Consider the following 18,173-nt stretch of genomic DNA (forward strand, 5'->3'; position numbering starts at 1 on the left):
AATTAAATAGCCAATCCAGATTCCAAACTAGAAGATAATCTTTTCGCGGATTGGTTTAACCAAAGTAAAAAAAAATCTGGTGATAAAGTTGTAATGTTCAACCACAAGACTACAATCAAATTACTGAAATCAAAAGAGCAGAGGTATAGGTATATTCCGACCCAGTATGCAAGCCAGCCACATTTTGTAACTAGCCCAATTACATTGCATACAATTAATTAAAGAAAATTCAAAGTATTATTACCGGGGCCTGTTCATTGGACTCATCATATCATTCTCCATGCTACTGTATTGACCAGAATCACCCGAGGTGTACGCGCTTGATACTGAATAGAGGTCTCTTGTATCATCGATGAACTTGTTAGGCTTTCTCTCAAGGGTCTGCTGATTATGAACTCCAGATGGCGACGTCTCTAATTTACATAAGCTTTCTAGCTCTGCAGCTACTTGTTTCATTGTGGGTCTATGTTCACCCTCCGTGCTGAGGCATTTACTCGCAAGCTCCACAACTGCAATGAAATGTTCCCGCGTTGCTTCACACACTATTTGAGGTTCTATAAGCTTAAATACGTCATTCTTTTCGATTGCTTCAAGGAAAAATGAAACTAGACTTCTTTGTTCCTGTGGTCGATCAAAAGAAAGTGGTTTTTCTCCTGTTAAAAGTTCGACAAGAACTACACCAAAACTATAGACATCACTTTTATCTATCAATTGGCTAGTTAGGAAGTACTCTGGATCTAAATACCCTAAAGTCCCCTGAACTAATGTATCTATTTGGGCTTCGCCCACTGTATTCAACCTTGATGCCCCAAAATCTGATACTTTTGCAGTGAAATTTTCATCTAAAAGTATGTTGACAGACTTAATATCCCTATGAATGATGGGTATAGAAGCCGATGAATGCAGATACGCAAGCGCTCCAGCACTTTCAGTTGCAATCCTCAAACGACTTTTCCAAGATAAAGAGGATGATGATTTTCCACCCGCCTTGTTATGGATATGTTGGAAGAGGGTGCCATTTGAATCAAGTGGTAATTGATACTCAAACTTTGGTTGTGGATATGGAGATTGAATCGAATTAGGTTTCTTAAACTCGAATTTACGAATTGTAGATTTCAATTATGCTGGTTCAGATGAAACCTGTAGAGATTAAGATTTGTTCTTAGGTTTTTCTCTCGGCAAACACATGAAATGAATTGGTAGGGTTATATTTGTCATGGGAAAAAATCGATTTGGACTGAATCGTTAACAAAAGGACTAACTCGTATTAGATTTGGTGTATTTGGACATCCGAGTATGAAGTTTTAGGTGACAAGACTAAAATGTCTAAAGCCCAATAAAAATGGGATTAAACGTTAACTTCTACTTATTTTTACTGGCCTGATTGGGTATATTTAAATTTAAGTGGACCTAGAAACAAGGTTAAGGGATGATTAAGAGCAACTGCAGTGGACGAGCAAACCTATAATTATGGTCCAGGGACGAGACGCAACGGGACGGAGTAAAGACTAAAATCTGGACCAAAACCAAATTCCAGACCATATTTGGTCTGGGACCAAGACCAAAACTATATATAGTGGAGCGGATGTATAATCACCGTTTGTCATCGGGCGTGTATATAATCTACGCCTGTTGTGAAACGTAGGTAAAGTCACCGCCCCATAAAGAGGCGTGTATATAAGTTACGCCCGGTTCAGGCGTTGATAAAATGTTCGCCCGTTGGGACGTTGCTAAAGTTTACGCCCCACGTCAAGCGTTCATAAAATTAACGCCCCATTCAGACGAAGATTATACAAACGCCCCAGCCCGGCGTTGATATTCTTAACGCCCCACGCCAGGCGTATATATAGTTAACGCCCCAGCCCGGCGTTGATATTGTTAACGCCCCACGCCAGGCGTATATATAGTTAACGCCCCAGACAGGCGTTGATATAATTAACGCCCCACGCCAGGCGTTTATATAGTTAACGCCCCATCCCGGCGTTGATATAGTTAACGCCCCACTCCAGGCGTATATATAGTTAACGCCCCATCCCGGCGTTGATATAGTTAACGCCCCACGCCAGGCGTTTATATAGTTAACGCCCCAAGCTTGAGTTTAAAAAAAAATTAAAATACTTAGACAAAATTGATTTTGAAATTTTTTTATACCGTTGGTAATTCGAACGTTGAAGAAAATGGAACGTTGGATAATTTGGAACGTTGGAAAGTTTGGAAGACATTTTGGAACGTTGAAAATTTCGGAAGAAACACCTATATATACACATGAGATCCTGTGACATTTTCCCACGACTAATACTTCAAACTATCTATCACACCGATAAGAAGAAATATTATTTCTGCTTTCAAATCATTTGGAAAATTTTCACGGATTCGCTTACAATGGCACCAAGAGTAGCACGAGGTCCAAATTTTACGACAATCGAAGATGTAACATGTGTAAAATTCATTTATCTATATCTCAAGATTCTAGTGTTGGAGATGATCAATCAGAGGCGACGTTGTGGACTCGTATCAAGGATGATATTGAACTTCATTTACCTAATAATCCAGAGCGGTCTTGGAGTTCTTAGCAAAAACGATATCAGAGAATAAGTAAAGATGTGGCGTTATTTTCGGCAAAAGAGGCAGAAGTTGAAGGTGAATATCATACTGGATGGGGTCATGAAAAGAAGGTAAGCATTCTTGATTTTTCGAACAATTGTTTTCTAATATTTAATAAGCGCCCATGTACTTAAGTGTTTTTAAAAACATTAACAGCTTGAAGAAGTTAACAAGAGGTTCAAGGAATGCAACGATGGGAAAAAATTTAAGCACGAAGAGTGCTACCCAATTGTGTTAGAAAATATAAAATATAATCGGCGATCGACTTTTGTATTCGATACGACGCATGATTTGGACACTTATGAGAATAACGAGGAAGATGATGAAGGACCGCAAACAACAACTCAAGGAGAGACCTCTAATACTTGGAATGGACCACATAGTGCCTTCTGTCTCCTCCCAGATAAACGGAGTGCCGCATACAATTTCGAAAACGCGGCACCACCCCAGTCATACGTGGAAACTACATCAAGATTTTCAAAAGCAGCTAACCATCCAGCATCAATATAAGTCTTTGCATTAGAAAAGAAAAATGTCCCCAAAACATACATGAAAAAGGCAATTGCTACTCTATGAGCAAGGGTGCTATCATTTTCAGCCGCAACCAACTTGTCTTCGAAGAAATATGACCTTAAATATTTAATTGTAATTGAATTTGAAACCCACGACGGTGCTTTTGGACAGAGCGTGACATCTTGGATATCCGGAAAGATATGCTCACGAACATGTTCAAATTGGTACTTCCCCGAATCATAAGGAACATCAGGCCCATCACCGATACTCAGTCCAGTCAACATGAGCCAATCTAGGGGGGTGAATCCCATCTCACCAAATGGGAAGTGAAAAGTGTTTGTTGTATCCCAAAACCGCTCAGCAATATAATCAACCATTGAATGGTTGGTTTCGCTACATTGTATGTCTAGTAGATTTTGCCATCCCGCTTTTTCAATAATATATTTATCTCTAGGACAGTGTTGTGAAATAGTTTGATAGTGATGAATTACCGATGCCAAAGATCCACGATGTTGATACTTCAATTTGTGCTCCCCTGTAAATGTGATGTCCGTAGTAGCGTGCGGTTTATCATCTTGCAGTATAGGAAACCTCCCTAACCGGGGAATATCAACCTCCTTAATTGTACCAGTAGGGATTAAGTTATAATCCTCTTCGGCTACAGATTTTTGTTTCTTGTTCGTCTTCATGCGACCATTGAACCGCGCTGTGAATTTGTTCAACATCTGTGCACACACAATATAGATGCAGTTACATTATTAAAAGACCAACCCTCATTAACGAATATTTTTATTAGTCCATAACCATTTATATTCCAAATACTATAAATCCTTAACACAAACCATATCAATTCCAAATTCTATAATTCCACAAACACAAATTAAATCGTCACCGATGCATTTCGAAAATCATTACAAGATTCCACAACCCAATTTAATCACTTCAAGATTCCATAAAAATCACTAAAAAACCAATTCCATACTCACGCAATTAGCTCTTCTACATATGTAACTCCCAAAATTTACATAACTACAATTTACATAACTAAAATTAATCACCTCAAAATTCAATAAAAAACAATACAAATTCAATTATTGGTAACCATATTCACATACAACATGCAGAAAAGCAATAATTAATCCAATAATTTACATAACTACAATAATTTAAAATTAATCCAATAATTTTAAAATTAATCCAATAATTTACATAACTACAACTATTGATAACCATATTCACTAAAATTAATTACCAACAGACAACATGCAGAAAAACAATAAAAGGAAGCTCTCAATTGAAATAGGTTGATTGAAACAGATGAAGGGTGAGAACTATTTCCCACATAATCTACATAACCACAGATTTTTACAATACCCAAAAATTATAAATCTATTCCGCCCACAAATTAGATCTTCTATAACTATTTTCGGAAAAAATTTAACCAAATTTACATAAGCAGCAAATAGTGTTTTTTTCACATACATATTAATCTCTAAAAAAGCATAAAACACACATACCCAATTAAATTTAACCAATTTCATATTCATATTTGTTCGTTAAAACCCAATTTTATATAAACTAATTTTAACAAATAACACCCTAAATAAGTTATACAACGATAAAACAAAAGAGATTAAGAAAAAAAAAACATACCTCTTTTGTAACCCGGGTTCATCAAGTATCTCGTTTTTTTCTTTTCTTTTACTGCTCGTTACTGTGATGTATCTCGTTTTTTTCTTTTCTTTTGGTCCAGAAGCTGTGTTTGTGGGCGGTAGAAACAAATAGGAGGTAGAAAAGAAAAGAAGAAGACGGAGAATATTAGGGTAAAGGGCAAGTGAACACGTGGGCTATACGTGGTGGTTAGAGATTGTCTCGGCTTTAATTCCACACGTGCTCGATACGTGTGTTAATACAAGTCCAACACTATACATACGTCTGCCATGAGGCGTTGATTCCTTCATTCGCCTGAGTGAAACCAAGCGTTGATTATACGTACGCCTGAGAGAAGAGTGAGGCGTTGATTATACGTACGCCTGAGAGAAGAGAAAAGCGTTGATTATACGTACGCCTGAGTGAGGCGTTGATTATACGTACGCCTGAATGGGGCGTTGATTATACGTTCGCCTGAAACAGGCGTTGATTATACGTACGCCTCAAAACAGGCGTTGATTATACGTACGCTTCATTCAGGCGTTGATTATACGTCCGCCACACCAGGCGTTGATTATACGTACGCCCCTTCTCCGAGCGTGAACTATATGTACGCCCCACAACCAGCGTTATCTTTAGCAACGCCCCACAACCAGCGTTAACTATATCTCCGCCCGGCCCAAACGAAGATTATACAAACGCTCCACATGCAAGCGTGGATTATACATCCGCCCGACTAAATATACTCCACTGCCTTAACGTGACACTACAAACTAAACTCAAATTTGATCGTTTGTTTTGGTCTTTGATCTTTGGTTTTGATCGTACCACTGTGGACGCTCTAATAGAGTAAAGTTACGAAAATACCCCGTACAGTTATAATTAAAACTTAACCTATTCATCTTCTCCTATTCCTCTACTCAACCTAACGACTAATTGGTCCCTCTTCGTCCTTCTATATCATTCAATATCATTCAAACGAAAAAAAACTTGTCGATCAAATGACGAGATTGAGAAAGAAAGTTATTATATAAACTCATTTCAGTATTTTAATATTTTTTGTTTGCATGTCACTTTAGGTCCAAAAATTCGAAATTCTGAAGTTGTAGTTATGTGGTCATTAGGGTATCTGTTTGACAATACTAACGACTTTTTATGTTTTGCCTTAGTCATTATTTTTTTCCTAAATTGAATATCTTGACGAATTTTCATTTCTGGAAGCTGACATTTTCAGGATTGTCATGATAATCAATCTTATACCTTAACGACTATTGATGTTCTATTATTGGTCATCAGGGTTTGAAAATACTAACATGTCGACTAATCACTTTCAGAAGTATGTGTGTACTATTTAGTTATTGGTCGCCACCTTATTGGAATAATACCTTGAAGATTAACACTTAGTCGTCAATCTGTAGGTTATAGACTATGCCGACTAAGTGTTGGTCGTCAATTTGTAGATTGTCGATTATGCCGACTAATAGCTCATTAAAGAATGGTTTTTCAGTGATTAGAATGGTTTTTAGTCGGTATGATTTTTTTCCCCTAAGTTGACGACTAAAATTTGGTCGTCCCCTTATACATTTTTCGACCCTGACGACTAATCCCATAAGATATTAGTTGTTATTTTCCTGTTTTGCCGCGCATGCCAACTTTTAATACTTTCGTTTCTAAAAGTGTTGTTTTTTCTGTAATTTGGGAGAATGAAACCATTAAACAGCTTCACAATCCCCTTTTTAGAAATGTTTTTCTAGTGTAATTTCATTGCGTTTCAAACAAAAATCTCAAAACAATTTTTTTCCTCAAAAATCTTCTCACATAATCTATAAGTTCAGTCCAACTAAAACATAATTTCACAACTTTTAATTCAACTATCTAATCTAAGTAAATTAATTAAGTTAAACATATTTTTTACTGCTAGTTAAACAAGGGAAGATTTGTCATTCTAAAAGATATATGTCTAATGAGCTTTGAGTTTTACTTCCTAATAGTCTATTTTTGTCTTATTTGGTATACCCTAACTAATCTGGGTATACCCCTATCTCGCCAGTTTATTATTTGCTGGGAATTGGGAAGAGATATTTGAATGATTGATGCAAGAAAATATCAGATTTCACGGGGATAGCAAGTAATTATTGAATGCCAAGAAAGTAAATGAAATTATGGGTCGATTTCAATCACTTTTTCATTTTAGCCTAAAAATAATCCAAATTGAAAAAAAAAACATCTATTTTTTTTAGAAACAAACGTAGCATAAACAATTATATTAACTATTATGATTGAAATTTCTAATGTAAAAATAAGACACATCTTACATTTTGCAAAATTTTAATTTTTATTTTATGGATGGGGGTTTCAATATTACGAGTAATGGCCTAGACTAACTAGAAGTCAAAGAAAATTCCTAATTACAACAAAAAATTTCACCTCACTATTTTTGCTTATTAAAATTCTTATTTAAAAACAAATTAGTATAACAAATGACCTTAATGTTAAACTACTTATTTTTGCCGGTTCTAGAATTCTTCGCAAATAAAGGTTCTCACTGCTAAATTCCTCTTATGAATCCAAATTTGCTCTATAACTCAAAATCTACCATTGTAACACAGAACATGCATGTTCAACGACCCGGAAAAAGAAATGTACTGTAATCCAAAATCTAGCTTATCAATCCAATTCAATATCTACCGACGATCGAAATATGATTTGTCACTCATAATTGGAATCAAAAATTTGGGTGGCGGACTAAAATTTCTTGTGTGATCCTACGTTGTTAATAAAAAATTACTATGTGATTCAGAAGTTTCCTCCAGGATACCTATAATCAACCCGTGAAGTATACATTATCTCTCTCTTATCTCTCAAAAGCTTTATTGATGAAGAAAAAACCTAAATTCCGCGACAACCTCACTTGTTAGATCTGCTCGGTTTTTGGGGTGGATACGAGCAGCCTAGTGTTGTTAAGTGATTTCAACTAGTATCTAGTTACATTATATATTTTTAATGTTATTAGGGTTAGTTTGTTTGAGTTACTTTCCAGAGGCAAGGTTTCTTCGCTTTTATGGTGGTTTTATTTGTGTTTCCAAGCATCTTTTTATGCCTTTAATGTATATTCCTAATTGGGGTTCTTAGGGTTGAATTTGAAGTACATCAGTGGTGAGATCCGGTGCCCGGAATCTTCGTCACTCCACGTTGAAAAATGGGTACCATATATAGAATAAAAAATCAGAGAATAGAAAAGAATGTTGTAACACCGACTTTCAAGGCCTTGTTATTCTTTTCATCAAATATTTCTGAAAACGAAGAGGTAAGAAGTACACTGCCAACTTTTTCCTTCGGAAACCTGTTTGGAAAAAACCTTGATACAATTCCAAGTACACCAACTTAATGATGCTTGAAAAAAATTGTATTATATACCTTTCTCACACAATCAGAATGTTACAGACAAGGAGTCCATGAACCTGATATAACCGTGAGAGTACTTGAACGATTCCAATGATCAATATTCAAGTTCAATCGAGTCATATCCAAATAACCGTATTGAAATTCTTCTAAGTATGAAACTTGTTACCTATCTTTCAAGATACGAAAATTCTACAAGAACAAGATCTTATTATCGATCAGAGTCAAGATGGACGTATCTACTACGATTGATTAAGTACTACTTGTGATAATCATATTATAAGATAAACAATATAATACGGAAAGGGAAACACAAGAATTTTTGTTAACGAAGAAACCGCGATTGCAGAATAACCTCGGGACCTCGTCCAGATTTGAACACCGAACTGTATTAAAACGCTACAGACACTAGCCTACTATAAGAACTTCAGACTGGAATGTGGTTGATAACGAATCCACCCTCCAAGAGATTTAGTTACAGTCACACTCCTTATGTATCTTGAACCTCAGAAGGTTCTACGCAATTGATTTGCTTATCTGACGTCCTTTACATCCTAAGAGTTGCTTCAATCTAAGTGAATACTTTTGATACCAACATTCCTCTAACAGATAAGCCTATTTGATTTCAGTTTAGATCGCGAGATCAAGGTAGGAAAATCTGTGTACAGTAGCAAAGCCACCAAACCTCATAAATCCGATACTTATGATTACCGAAGAGAAACCTAGATTATTAGCCACCTCACAAGAAAAATCTTAGACAAGTTCAATTAATAATCACTATCACATATCTATCTTGTGAAATCACAAATTCTGAGATGAAGAGAATTTTGCAGTTTCTATCTATCTAGCCTGAAAGAGATTATGAATGCCTCGATAACAGAAAAGGAAGATCAGGATACACGAATTATCAAGGTAAAAGATAGTCGGGCCTGGCTTGAGGAATCCCTAAGTGAAGTCTTTAAGTCGTTAACCAAATTATGTTTCTCAGATGAAACCTAGGTTAATATATGACAATTCTAGCATACAACTAGAACACAAGAAAGTGACAGGGATTGAATTTTTCATTTGTTTGAGTCTCTCTATTATTTAAAGACATTCATGATCGAAGGTCGCTTAATATTCAATCTAAGGTAGCTTGAGAATCAAGCAAACACTTTTTGTATTTAGATGAAATACTGGTTAGGTTTCACATAGGCATGTGAGGAATTCGACTTGAAATCATATAGTAGAATATAGATCGTATGGTCATCCGTAACCGAACCTTGTATAATGATAGTTCATGGTCGGTTAACCATTTGAACCATAAGCTTATCCATATTCATTTAATTCTTTAGACTTTAATCTTGATGCAAAACCACAAGTGATTAATTGATAAAATATGTCTCATAGGTGTTTTCGAGAGTTAATCAAATTCCGAACATATCGTAGAAAATTGTTTAAATGTATCTGAAAATATTCAGCAGGGACGGTATGCATACCAGGTATGTGTACCAACCCAATTCGTGAACTCAGACTGCCAAGGTAAGTTTACCGGGTATGTGTACCCTTAAGGAAATTTTCCGCACAAACTATTTTGGTACGCATACTGGGTACGTGCTCCGTAAATCAGTTTCTGAACTCATGCTACTTTGGTATGCGCATTGGGTACGTGTACAATAAGACAATTCACGAACTCAGTTTTTTTTTTGGGTATGCGTACCGAGTACGTGTACCATGATATGTTACCGAACTAGAGCTACGCCGGTACGTGTACTGGGTATGCGTAACACTAATCCATAACCAATTAATTTAGTTACACCTGTACGTGTATTGGGTACATGTACCATCTTGTATCCTGATTTTTAGTAGATTCTATACATATCTCTCTTTCAATTTGAAACACTCCCAAATGACATCAGTGACGAATATCATCGCTCGGTCTATTTTCAAATGATTAATTTGAATCATAACTTAGTTCACAAACAATAAATTCTTCTTAACTAAATCTATCAAGTATATGAATGACTATTGCTTGAATCATGTTTCGATATTTCAGTAAGACAAGCTTGACTAGAAACAATAAAATGGTTCAGTCTTCATATATGTTGATGCAGTTCTCCAAGTATCTTTGGTTGATCTCCGTCTTCAATAGGTGATTTGGTGATGTCTGATACTCAAATACATACTTATAAATGTAGATTAGAAATCAAGATATGGTTTTGTACAACTAAATTTGACAACAAGCTTGAGATAACAAAACTTGCGAGTTCCACCGAGCAGTTCTCTAAAAATCGTCCCTTCCCAAATAATTGGCGAGTACGATCGATCGGTAATTAATGCTTTCAAGATACAACGAAGCCCTAAAAACATTGTTGGATTCAAAAGTTGTACTCCCTGGACCCAATCAAGAACACACACTAATTAGATTCTGAAGATACTTAAACATAAAAAAATTAAAGATTTTTTATGATGTTGAAATGGGAGAAAGCCTTCACAATTTATAGATGGATTGATGTCTATTGGATATGTCTCTTCATCTCATGCAGACGCCTTCAAAAAGACATCCAGTAATGGTGACCCGTGATAAACACACGTTACGGGTCGAACATAACGGGTGGGGCTACCACCCCCAGCAACACATTTATGAAAATATCCAAAACTCCAATTAAATCAGTTATTCCTTTTCATTTTTTGTCGAAATATTCCGGTTTATCCTTTTACATCGTGAAGTTTATGTTAATATGTGGTTATTGATCTATGATGTATTCAAATGTCTTTCTATAACTTCTGTTTGATATTAATGAAAGTGATATTGCTTTAAAAAATGAAGAAAATTTTGTCGTGTCTCAACTTTCTACTCGTACTCCGTGACAGAAAACCTAGAATGTGATTCGAAATTTGACATATTGATCAAAAATTTACCGTGAGACTGCCAAATTAGTCACCAATAAAGAAAAATTAACCCAAAATTTCTTAGTTAGTACGTGATAATTGATATCATATGCTATTGGAACCAGGATTTACCACATGACCAACTCTATGCCAATGATCATCCACTAAGATGAATAAAGTTTTAGTGGGATTCCGGGTGGATATGACTAATATGAACAAAATATTGACGATATGGTCTATGGAAGAAGAAATCGACCGAAATAGAAAGGTTGATAATTGTACGGAAAATGGGTCATTTGTCCAAATATTTTTAAAACATGGTTCAAATGGACAAGTAAAAATTAGTATGCGTGAAATGGACACTAAAAATAAAGCAAGGATGAAACTGGATTCATCCTGACTTAAACTTAAAATATAGTAAGGATGAAACTGAATGCATCCAGATGTAAATTAAAAATAAGAAAAAGTATTTGAAAATGGGTAGGATGAAACTGTTTACATCCTCGCTATTTTTACATTTTTGTCTATTTAAACAGTATCAAAATATAAATGTCCTTTTCACCCAGGAATTGTTGATTTTGGTTTTTTTAACAAATTTTGTGATAATTGTATGCCATTTGGAAACAAGATTAACCACATGACCAATTGTATGTCAATGAATATCCACTAAGATGAATAAAATTTTGATGAGATGGTTTATGGAAAAATAAGTCTCATGGAATAGAGAAGCTAGACGCAGATTAAAGGTTTACGTTCCATATTATCCAACAAGGTACAACGAACATTTGTTAGATTCTTTATTACTCTATATCAGTGGATTAAGGTGGTTTCTAAGTTTTCGATTAATCAAGTATTTCTCCTCGAGAATAAAGAACTAAAGTTTAGACGATACCATCGAGGATTAATCTTACATAACTAATCCAAAAAAGGTGATTACATGTTTGTTTAAAACAAAAAGAACATCAAAATACAAGAAACTCAAAACCGAAATACAAATAAAGATATCAATCACGTGTAAGTTGCTAAGAGAAAGATAAAAATACCGCAAATGTACTCAATTTTTGTGCGAGAATTAGAGAGCAAAAATGGTATAATGATGAATTAGTTCCGTCCATTTTGAATGTTTTTATTCTTTAATAAGAGATGATCCAAAAATAAAAGAGTGCTTAGCCCTTGATCTTGAATATATGAACGAAAATCCGAGATACCCTAAATCTTTTTGTTGACGACGAACTCAAAGCGATCCCGCATTAAATATTCTATGAAACAACTAACACAACATCGCTTTGACTTCAAGTGATGATAAAATCTTGAATATAAAATAACATGCCATGAAACAACCAACAAAGATTGAACACATCACTATTAAATTGAAGAAATAATCGCTCTTCAAGCGAAGAAGGAATTTCCCAAAAAAGCAAAGATAAAATCACCAAAATAGTTAAAAAAAAATGTGTCAAAAGACATCAAAAATGAAAAAACACTACATCTAATTCAATTAGAAAATCAATTAAAACTAAAGAAAATTAATATTACTTGCTTTGATCTGGTTCAAACGGTCAAGGAGTACTTCAAACGATATTACTCCCTCTGTCGCTTATATATAGGCAGGTGTTTGAGGGTGAAAACAGTTTCTGTTGGTTTCGGTAATTTCGTGTGTTGTGGGTGAGAAACGAGTCTAAACCCTAAACAATGTACTGCAAGGGAGTAATTTAGATTCGAGAGATCAATCTGTATAAATCCGTCCTAAACCAAGAAATGGTCGTTCCAGACTTGCTTCGGTCACAAAGTGAAGGAGAAGGGTTGGTTTTGGGGAGTGAAGCGAAGAGAGTGTTGAGACCAGAATAGTTGATTTTGGAAGAGTAGTTGTTTTGACTTGTATCAGAAAGCGTAAGCTAACAGATGGGAAAGCTAACAGGTGATTTCTGAGTGTTGTATGCTCCTGGCCAAAACTTGTTGTTCGGTGGTCATAGGTAAGACCTATTTATACAAGTCGAAGTGAAACGTACTCTGATCTCGTAAGAAATAGAAACAGATGAATAAATGGGAGGAGGTGGTAACCGGTAGCGCCTGGAATTAATGTTCCATAATGAAAGAAAGTGTTTCACCATTACTCCATGTATTTACTTACCGCCTCATTCTTATGACACTCTCTTGTAACAGGCGTAGTGTACGCCACACGCTGTAAACCTCCAATCCAATACTCTAATGAGCATCCCCCAGTTTGTGACATGTGTTGATGTCTCGAGTGTTTTCGTGGAAAACAAGTAGCATGTTACTGCTGTTTGGCAAGTTGTGCTCGGGAGAATTTACGGCTCGGTGGTGACCCTCGACGGTCGATATTTTGCATCTTGCGAGGAAGGGTAGCCGTTGATTATTGCAACCTTTCATTTGGTACCCAGCGACATGAAAGCATGGCCGGCATGGCTTTGACATGGTTAGGAGTGGCCAATCTTGGATTTTTGGCATAGTTTAGGCGCGGCCAAGAACTAGGGTTTTGGAATAATCTGGGAACGACCAAAATTAGGGCTTGGCGTTGAGCCAAATGTTGCCACGCGTTAGCTTGTGAGCTTGGACGGCTAAGATCTGCATCTTAGATGGAAGGGTGGTCGTTGATTGTCGCAACCCTTCGTTTTGGAATCCAACAGCGTGGAGGAAAGGCTGGCATGGTTTTGGCACAATGGTGCGGCTAGAACGGCATGCCATTGGCACATGTGGCATGGTTGGCATACCTTGGCGCGGAGATGTGGCTGGTATGGCATGCCATTGACACATGTGGCATGGTTGACATCCTTTGGCGCGGAGATGTGACACGACATGCTATTGGCACATGCGACATGGTTGGCATGCCTTGGCGCAGAGATGTGGATGGCACGGCATGTCATTGGCACATATGGCATGGTTTGCATACTTTGGCGCGGAGATGTGGCACGACATGCTATTGGCACATGCGGCATGGTTGGCATGCCTTGGCGCGAAGATGTGGCTCGCACGACATGCTATTGGCACATGTGGCATGGTTGGCATTCCTTGGCGCGGAAAGGTTGCACGGCATGGCATTGGCACATGTGGTGCGGATGGCATGATTGGCATGTGGTACGCGCGAACAAGCTTGGATTTTGGCGTAGTTTAGGCGCGGCCAAAATTAGGGCTTGGTGTTGGGCCAAAGGTTACCACGCGTTAGCTGGTGGTCTTGGACGGTTAAGATCTTCATCTCAGGTTAAAGGGTGGCCATTGATTGTTGCAACCCTTCGTTTTGGGAAACCAGTGGCATGAAGGCATGGCCGGCATGGCTTTGGAATGGTTTAGGCGTGTCCAAGCTTGGATTTTGGCGTAGCTTAGGCGCGGCCAAAAACTAGGGTTTTGGCATAGTTTGGGCGCGGCCAAAATTAGGGCTTGGCGTTGGGCCAAAGGTTACCACGCGTTAGCTGGTGGCCTTGGATGGTTAATATCTGGATCTCAGGTGGAAGGGTGGTCGTTGATTTTTGCAACCCTTCGTTTTGGCAGCCAGCGACATGAAGGCATGGTTGGCATGGAGACGTAGCTGGCATGGTTTGCCATTGGCACAGTGGCACGTCTGGCATGGTTGGCATGCCTTGGCGCGGAGATGTGGCTAGCACGGTTTTCCATGGCACATGTGGTGACGCTAGCATGGTTGACATGCCTTGGCGTGGATATGTGGATGGCACGGTTTGTCATTGGCACATGTGGTGCGGCTGGCATGGTTGACATGCCTTGGTGCGGAGATGCGGCTGGCACGGTGGTGCGGCTGGCATGGTTGGCATGCCTTGGCGCGAAGACGTGACTGGCACGGCATTCCATTGGCACATGTGGTACGGCTGGCATGGTTGGCATGCCTTGGCGCGGAGATGTGGCTGGCACGGTTTGCCATTGGTACATGTGGTGCGGCTGGCATGGTTGGCATGCCTTGGCGCGGAGAGGTGAATGGAACGGTTTGCTATTGGCACGGGCTGGCATGGTTGGCATGCCTTGGCGCGGAGACGTGGATGGCATGGTTTGCCATTGGCACGGTGGTGCGGATGGCATGGTTGGCATGCCTTGGCGCGGATACGTGGCTGTCATGGCTTGCCATTGGCACGTGTGGTGCGGCTGGCATGGTTGGCATGCCTTGGCGCGGAGACATGACTGGCATGGTTTTCCATTGGCACAGTGGTGCAGCTGGCATGCCTTGGAGCGGAGACGTGGCTGGCATGGTTTTCCATTGGCACGGTGGCGTGATAATTAGGGTTTAGTACGGTCAATACTAAGGGTTCTGTCGTGGAACATGACACATGTATAAAAAAAAAGTACACTGGTAATTCTTACATAGGCATGTTGAATGATTCAATAAATGCGCTAGTGGTCGTAGTGATGTCATGTCAGATGTAAGGTTTTACGATTTTAACCCTAAGCTAAAAACCACCATCAACATTAAGTCCCTTGCTTAGCACGGAACATGAGCATTGTTGCGAGGTAAAAATAAGATGGTGACAGGGAAGGACAAAATCGAAATGGAAATTCATGTAAAGATGGTCTGAAAGACCCGGATAACCTTTTTCGAGAGGTAAGGAGAATTCGTGATTCTTGTGTTGGCGGCCTTGTGTAAATTCTACTCGTGGTGTTGCTGGCTAGACCGTGAAATGGTAGAGGCGGTTGCTTGTTGAGATGCAGACTGTTGGCATCAGCTTAGAAGGGAGCTTCTAGCATAGGCTTGGCGTGAAATGGAGCGTTGGCGTCGGTCGGCTTAGAATGGAGCGTTGGCGTCGGTCAGCTTAGAATGGAGCCGTCAGCATAGGTCAGCTGGGAATAGATCCGTCAGCATTGGTCGTCTCGGAATGGAGCCGTCATCATTGGTCGGTTTGGAATAGAGGAAGTGGTGATGATTCTGGAACTTCGGCTATCAAATGCTGGTGATGGCGCTGGATCTTCGGCTACCAAACGGTGGTGATAACGCCTGACAACTTTGTCGAAATCATGGTTTGGGATGCTGAAACCCTAATTAGCGCTCCTTACTAAAATCGTTATAGAATTCTCGTACGAACTCGGATTTTGACGGTTTTCCCCTCCAACTGACCGGAAAAGAATTTCCTATCTCCTTACGCGGGAATATTTAGGTTTTAAGCTCGTTAGCTAGGTGAAAACAGACCGAAAGTAAAATTCAGGAAGAATTCAGGAGATATGTTGCGGGGTCGAGGTGGCATAGTCGCGCCCATTCATCTATTCCCTTTTATGGAGCAAGAAGGAATCTTTATTCTGTTCAAACTATAGAAACTCCATCTGCATGAAAAGAGGTATCGACCCTCTCCCGTTTTCTGCTACTCGTCTGGGTCCGTGCTTTTGTCTGCAGTGTCTCTCCAGTGGATTCCAAAATTTACCAAACTCCATTGCATTCTTGGGATGTATGGATGAAATATATGCTCGACAACGATCATGTCAGGGTTAATATTGGAGATTGTGGTTGCGTTGTCGGTCCATCCTTGACTTTAGGTTGTTTAGTGTCTGGACCTTCTGATCACGATGATGATATGTTGTGGATGATTGTATGGTAGAAATCTTCCGAAGCCACATGATGAAATAGATGAGTTGGGAGACATTCTGTTGTCGATGTGCTGCTATCGAGTCTTCAAGGACTTTGTTCCAAGAGACATCTTTCGAACCAGCTTCTGAATTTTGGGTTACCGTATGGAATGGGATGCGGTGAGCAGTCCCAAATTATATTTTTGTTAGATCCAATGACATGGACGAACGTGAATGTATCTTCGTGGCGTTCTTTTGGAGTATTCGATGCATATGTACGTCTTTATGTTGAGAAATTCCTGCGGCTCGTAAAAATTTGGCAGTGATGATGTTGAAATCAGAAATAATTAGGGTGAGGCGGGTGAAAGCGTCCCATGCTGGTAGTCCCCATGTGTAGCCTACTTTCATTGCATCGCCTTGAATCCATGTCCACGGGGTTTGATACAAGATTATTGTACTCTTCTGGATGTGACGCTGAGATGCTCAGGATATCACATGGACGAAATATTCTGGATATCGAAGAGGTAGGAATGAGAGAGTTATGTTGTTTATCATGGCTCCCCCTGTTTCTTCAAGAAAATGTTTCAACCGCGTCTTTGGAGTTATCTCATGAGTCTTTGATGGTCGTCGAGATGGACTGCGATGAGCAGTCCCCAGTCGCATTTTTCTTTAGTTTCTGAAGTTGTTTTTCATCTAAGCAGGCTTGGGATCCTCCGCGGTCTCGTAAAGTGTTGAAGGCGTCTTCTAGACAGAGAGGTGATGATATTCCTGTGATGCACCCTCGAAGAGTAGATGACCTTGTTGTGGCTATGGACTTTTGGTTGACTGTGTCTTCTGAGCTTTGACATTGAAGGGATTCTGTGTATATCCTCAGTTCCCAAGTATGGTTTACATGTTTTCATATTTGAAGAGATTGTTTCTGTGGTGAAGCTCTGGCTGGTATCAACAAATGAGTGGTAACATTTCTTGGTAGCAGATGTAATCAGAAGAGACTACATTGTCGTGGTAACAAAATAGGTTGGATGAAATTGTATGGGCATCCATGGAAGTAAAAGGATTGGCTGGATGCGTAAGCGAGCAAACTGTCCACGATCATGAGTTTTTTTAGGATGCATCAAAAGGCGGTCAAGACTACGAAGATTGGATGGCTGCGATCATGATCCTTGACATGGGGAGCGTGGTGGTACGATCCTTTGCAGGAAGGAGCGGCGGTCACGGTACGATCCTTGGATGGAGGAAGCGGCGTTGAAGCGGCTTCGGCTCTTGGAGAGGATGTTGAAACTTAAGAAGACAAACACTGAATCTTCGGCTTCGGATCCTGGAGCAGCTTATGGAGAGAATACTGAAGCGGAGCGGCTGCTGGAGCGAACGTTAAAGCGGAGCGACTGCTGAAGCGATCGTTGAAGCGGAGCCACTGTTGGAGGACGTTGAAGCGGAGAGGCTGCATCAATCAGTGTGTTGTCAAACTGGACACCCTTCAAGCGAACAGTGGTTAGGAGTCCCCAGTATCGTGCTTTCCAAGAGAGGTAGGGGTTTGGGAACGTCTTCCTGGATGGAAATAGCTGCTTTCCTGACGCAGCGCGGTTGAGGGTTGCAAATATGTCTTGACATTGCGC

The 18,173-nt window shown here is 39.2% G+C and overlaps 1 protein-coding gene across 1 annotated transcript in view; it reads right to left on the reverse strand.

Annotated features, from left to right (window-relative positions):
* Positions 1 to 240: 240 nt before the first annotated feature.
* Positions 241 to 18,173, reverse strand: part of LOC113291176 (wall-associated receptor kinase 5-like) — a 28,095-nt gene continuing 10,162 nt past the window's right edge. The window contains exon 8 of the mRNA XM_026540741.1: positions 241 to 1,086. Coding sequence (XP_026396526.1) covers positions 241 to 1,086 — 846 coding nt within the window. The remainder of the gene's footprint in view (positions 1,087 to 18,173) is intronic.

The sequence above is a fragment of the Papaver somniferum genome, chromosome 6, assembly GCF_003573695.1.
Source record: "Papaver somniferum cultivar HN1 chromosome 6, ASM357369v1, whole genome shotgun sequence".
Classification (NCBI taxonomy): Eukaryota; Viridiplantae; Streptophyta; class Magnoliopsida; order Ranunculales; family Papaveraceae; genus Papaver; species Papaver somniferum.